The sequence below is a fragment of the Galeopterus variegatus genome, unplaced genomic scaffold, assembly GCF_000696425.1.
Source record: "Galeopterus variegatus unplaced genomic scaffold, G_variegatus-3.0.2 Scaffold1164, whole genome shotgun sequence".
NCBI classification, from domain to species: Eukaryota; Metazoa; Chordata; class Mammalia; order Dermoptera; family Cynocephalidae; genus Galeopterus; species Galeopterus variegatus.
This window is the reverse complement of record NW_007727275.1, coordinates 417642-422424: the sequence shown is the minus strand read 5'-3', so window position 1 is coordinate 422424 and position 4783 is coordinate 417642. Positions and strand designations below refer to the sequence as shown.

The following is a 4783-nucleotide window of genomic DNA, read 5'->3' as shown; positions in this document are numbered from 1 at the left end:
ATACACTCAGTTCTGAATTCAGACTAATTAACTCCTTGGTCATGCTTCTTTATCTCTTTAAGCCTGGTTTTCACCATCTGTAAGCCGGAGGCAATAGTACTGCATCATAGGCTTGTTGTGAAGATTAAATGAGGCTGTTCATGTGCCTGACTTAAGTTATGCGCTATAAATTAGTGATTATAACAATACTGATGATGCTGCTGATGATAATTTGTTATGGGGGCCACTGTTCTGCTGATTACCTAAGGTAAAAATTTTGGAAATACCTTTGGTTTATCCTTTCCCTAAATGTTGAAGTGCCCATCTGAAACAATCAGACAGGAACTCCCTAAATTTCTTCCCACTACCTCTATCCTCTTACCTACATATGTCCCTATATTCTGCCCTCCCTCCTGTTAATATGGGTGAACTATCTGTGTGTAAGTATAGTCTGCAAGCCTCCTCTTGTGTTATGGATCCCATCTTTCTCCATGACTTTGTTATTTATTAGCCCTTCTCTCCTATGTCATTAGTTTTTTTCTTTCCCACTTATGTTTTCCCAGTAGCCCAAAGGATGACCCATCTGAAACCAGCCAAACAGGACCCCCCTTCCTCCCCAACATAGCCTCCTTTAGCTACCATGTCATTTCTCTATTCTCATCATTGTATAAGTTCTCAAAAGGGTTGCCTTTATTCTCTGCATGTTCTCACTTCTCTTTCTCTCTCTGGACTTCCATCCCAACCATCGCCTGCATATTGAGATCATCAGTCTACTGTCTTTGAAATCCACTAGTTGGTCTCCTTTAGTTATCTCTTCTTGTCTTGCTGTATGTCTCAGCAGCATTTGACAAAATTGTCTATTCCCTCCTCCTTGAAAGTTTCTTCCCTTTGTTCCTGGGATACCTCATGCTTCTAGGTTTTCTCTTGCTATCGCCAGTCACCGTTGCATGTTTACTTGTTGGTGTCTCCTCCTCTATCCATTCTCTAAATGTTGGAGTGCTCCAGGGTTCAGTCTTCTTCCCTGCTCTTCCTTCCTTAATAGAGTCTATTATTATAATATTAGGAAATATAAACTTATATGAATATAAATGTACATATTACATATATAAATACACATATAACCCATTTTATAATTATAGTTATAGCAATTACGAATACATTGATATAATTGATGTAATAAATTATAAAGTATTATTAAATTATACACACACACACACACACACACACACACACACACACACACACACACACACACATTCTGTTGTTTTTTTTTCTGGCCAGTACAGGGATGAAACCCTAGACCTCAGTGTTATCAATACCACGCTCTAACTAACTGAGCTAAATGGCCAGCTCCATATAATCTGTTTTCTAAAAAGTATTTTGCTTCATCCGAACCTAAAGAAAACTTGGAGTTGTTGTTACAACCAAGGTGTTTTAGAAAAACATTCTTTACTTTTTATGGAAGGGGTGGTATCATAATTTCCTTTTTTAAAAAAATTGTCTTATTACATCCTTTCCTCAGAGGCTTTTCTTCCAGAGCAGCACTAGCCGTACCCTCCCTAAATATTCTCTGATATTAGGCTTTGCTGAGTGTACCTCCTATGCATGTGGTGCTGACCTGTGTGCGCTCAGGTTTTCACTACTTCTGTGGCTGCTTTTGCTAAGTCTTGATTATTTCCTGATCTTTCAACCATTTTTCTTTTAAGGCTGTGTAATGGATTCAGCATCTTAGTTTATTATGAATAAACATTAGTTCCATATCCTGCCTCATTTATTGGCTTTATTCCTTTTCTGTCCTGTTTTCTCTTTCTCTGCTGACATCATTAGGAAACTTACAACTTTTATTGAATTTTTACAGAGTGCTTCATATTTCGTTGGTTCCAAATTCAATTTCTGGTCTTCACTCTATTGTATGATCATTGAGAAGCTATGGCAGTGACTCTGTAGTAGAAGCATGGGAATCTACTTTTTTGTAGGCCTGAAAAGTCCAGTGGTAATTCCAAAACCCGAAGGGAATGCCCATCACTGTGGTTGAGAGAGGAAATATTTTACTGGATTTAAGCAGTTCCAAATAAGTCATTATTGCCTGAGCCTGTGTAAGCTTTAGCATTTGTTTTTTAATCTGAGAGGAGAAAGAGCCATGGATTTGTGCAAGACTTCATGTAGTGGGTGCTTGAAGGGTCTTACTGTTGTGTATGCATTTGTACACTTTATTCAGTATTGTCCATAGGCATTCCTCATCACAATTTAATCTTCAAAAAAGCCCTATGAGGTTAGTAAAGTAAGTCATTCTATGCCATTTTTCCATTAATTGTAAAGTAAATTATCCCAGTTTTACAATTTGGAAAACTGAGAAATGAAGAGCTTAAGTCATTTGTCTAAAGATACTTAAAGATCGGGGAATTGAAATAAAATGTCTTGATCCCAATCTGAGTTTCTTTTCCCTATATTTTCCTGCTTTGGCCAGAAGAACTTTTCACAGTGTGATTTGTGCCTCTTTCATTCTATTGCCTATACTGTGAGAGGAATCCCTGAATGCCTGTCAGTAGCCAAGAAGATGGGGTGGGGAAGGGGGCCACAGGGGAGTTGGATGGATGAGTACCGAAGGTTGTACTGATTAGCCAGAGAGAGTATTCATGGTCTACATCTCTCTCTCTAGGGAACAGAGATAGTTCACTCCAGATCATAGGTCATCAAACTTTTAAACTGAAAAATCTTTGCAGTAAAAGACTTTGGGGCTTATAGCCCTATATATACGTATGAATTATATACCTATGCTACTGAACAAAGCATTATGTGCATTTTAAACACACACAAAGATATCTGAAAATAATGATATTTTAAAAATAGTAGTTCTCATATTCTCTTACTACCCAAATAAATAATCTTGACCTGACTTGGAAGACTATGATTTTAGGTCAACATGTAATATGGGCAGGCTCATCAAAGGCATATTTATCAGCCATAGAAGGTTTGAAACCAATCTTTGGGAAATGGAACCATCTTACTACCCCGGATTGTCTTTGACTCTAATCTGGTCTCCCTAAAATAATTGTTTTATTGGAATTTTCTTTGAAGACTCAAGAGTATTTACCCATGTTTTGGGAATTGAAAATGTTTTGTATATTCAGCAAATTATCATTAATCACAAGCAAGTCATCAGCTAGGATAGAGCAGGTTATTCCACAATAGCAAACAAACCTCAAATGCCCATGCCTTAAAACAATGGAGGTTTATTTTTCATCAGACTACTGATTTATCAGCAGCAGTGAGGAGTTCCCCAGTGTCCTCACATGCACCCTGAGACTCAGGCTAACAGAAGTTTCACCGTCTAGATTATAACTAATTATGGTAGTAGGTACATGGAGATCAAACACTGGCTCTTAAACTTCCTCCACTCATCTTTATTAGCCAGAGCAGTTTCTGTAAACCACAGCAACTTCAAGATATTAGGAAAGTATGATTCTCCCATATGCCTTGAAGTAGAGAGAATCTGGATATTAGTATATTTATGTGACTCTTAATATAATAAACACTGACTACTGATTTAACCAAAGCTGTAATAGAAGATTAAGGGATTTGTGCCTGTTAGATGCGGAGGTAGGGAGGAAGTGTCGAGTGGTATGAGAAGTTAATCCTCCACAATGGAAAGTCAGTAGATAATGCTGAAAGTTGGAAACTGAAAATAATACTAATATAACCATGTGGTTTGATGATTTGAATGCATAGAGATATGGAACTGTAGAGTAAAAATAGTTGCCTTTGGGGGTTCTAGAAGCCTCCAAAACTATATCAATCTTTAAAACATGTGAATGAATAACCTTTATAAAAATTACATAACTGCTCACATACCCCTCTTTCTCCACCGGCCAAGCTAAGAGTATAATTAATTGTTTGTATGCAGTGTCTCAATTTGCCTAGACAAAAATAAACCTGACCCAAATCTTGCCATGACAGACATTAGTCCTCTTTTAACTGTGTCTTCACAATTAAGATTTTGAAGCTAAGACAAGAGTATTCATCATTTTGCAGAAAACTAAGTACTAAGTCTATATCCATTAGATATCAAGCTGTTATGATTTGCTTCATCTCTCCTATAGACACGGCTGAACAGATATCCACCAGGAATAATTTGTAAGATCAACAATTAAAAAAAAAAAAAGATTCTGCACAGTCCTAGAGTGTGCTGAGACTTTCAATTCAGGGTCTGTCCTTACTGAGCTAGTTAGGACCTCAGAGGATGACTGTCTCCAGAGAGTGTTGGCCCTAAATCATTTCAATTAATTCAGGTGTCTTACCCCTGCAAAAGCTTAAGTCATTTTTAGAATAGGTGGCGGCTCTCTAAGGGTAGAGTCAAGATCAATGGTGAGATTCCTCTAGTTCCAGAATACTTTCCTTCTCTTATCATAAATGAAACCCTGATAAATAGGGATTAATCTTTCATGGAGTTAGAGTTTAATGAAGATATGAATTTAACTATTTGCAGATTTATTTCTGATGGATTTTCACAAGGGTGAGGATGAAGAATATATGATGATATTGTTTAAACTTAAAATGTTTTTTCTTTAACTAATTTCAGCTTTATTTTCAGGGTGACCGTGGACTTCCTGGTTTTCCTGGGCTCCATGGGATACCAGGATCAAAGGTTGAAGAAATCTGTTCCTCTTAAATTTAGCAATGCCTTATTTGAATTCAAATTGAAAGTACTTTTATATTATAAATGTGTTATAAGTAAATGCTCACATATAATTAAAGTTTAATGTAAATGATTGGGTTAAGATTAATATCACAGTTTGAGTACAAT

At 36.7% G+C, this 4783-nt stretch overlaps 1 protein-coding gene across 1 annotated transcript in view; it reads left to right on the top strand.

Moving 5' to 3' along the window:
* The window catches only part of COL21A1 (collagen, type XXI, alpha 1), a 110056-nt gene that overhangs the window by 47713 nt on the left and 57560 nt on the right, over positions 1-4783 (top strand). The window contains exon 12 of the mRNA XM_008575266.1: positions 4571-4624. Within this exon, the coding sequence (XP_008573488.1) occupies positions 4571-4624 (54 nt within the window). The remainder of the gene's footprint in view (positions 1-4570; positions 4625-4783) is intronic.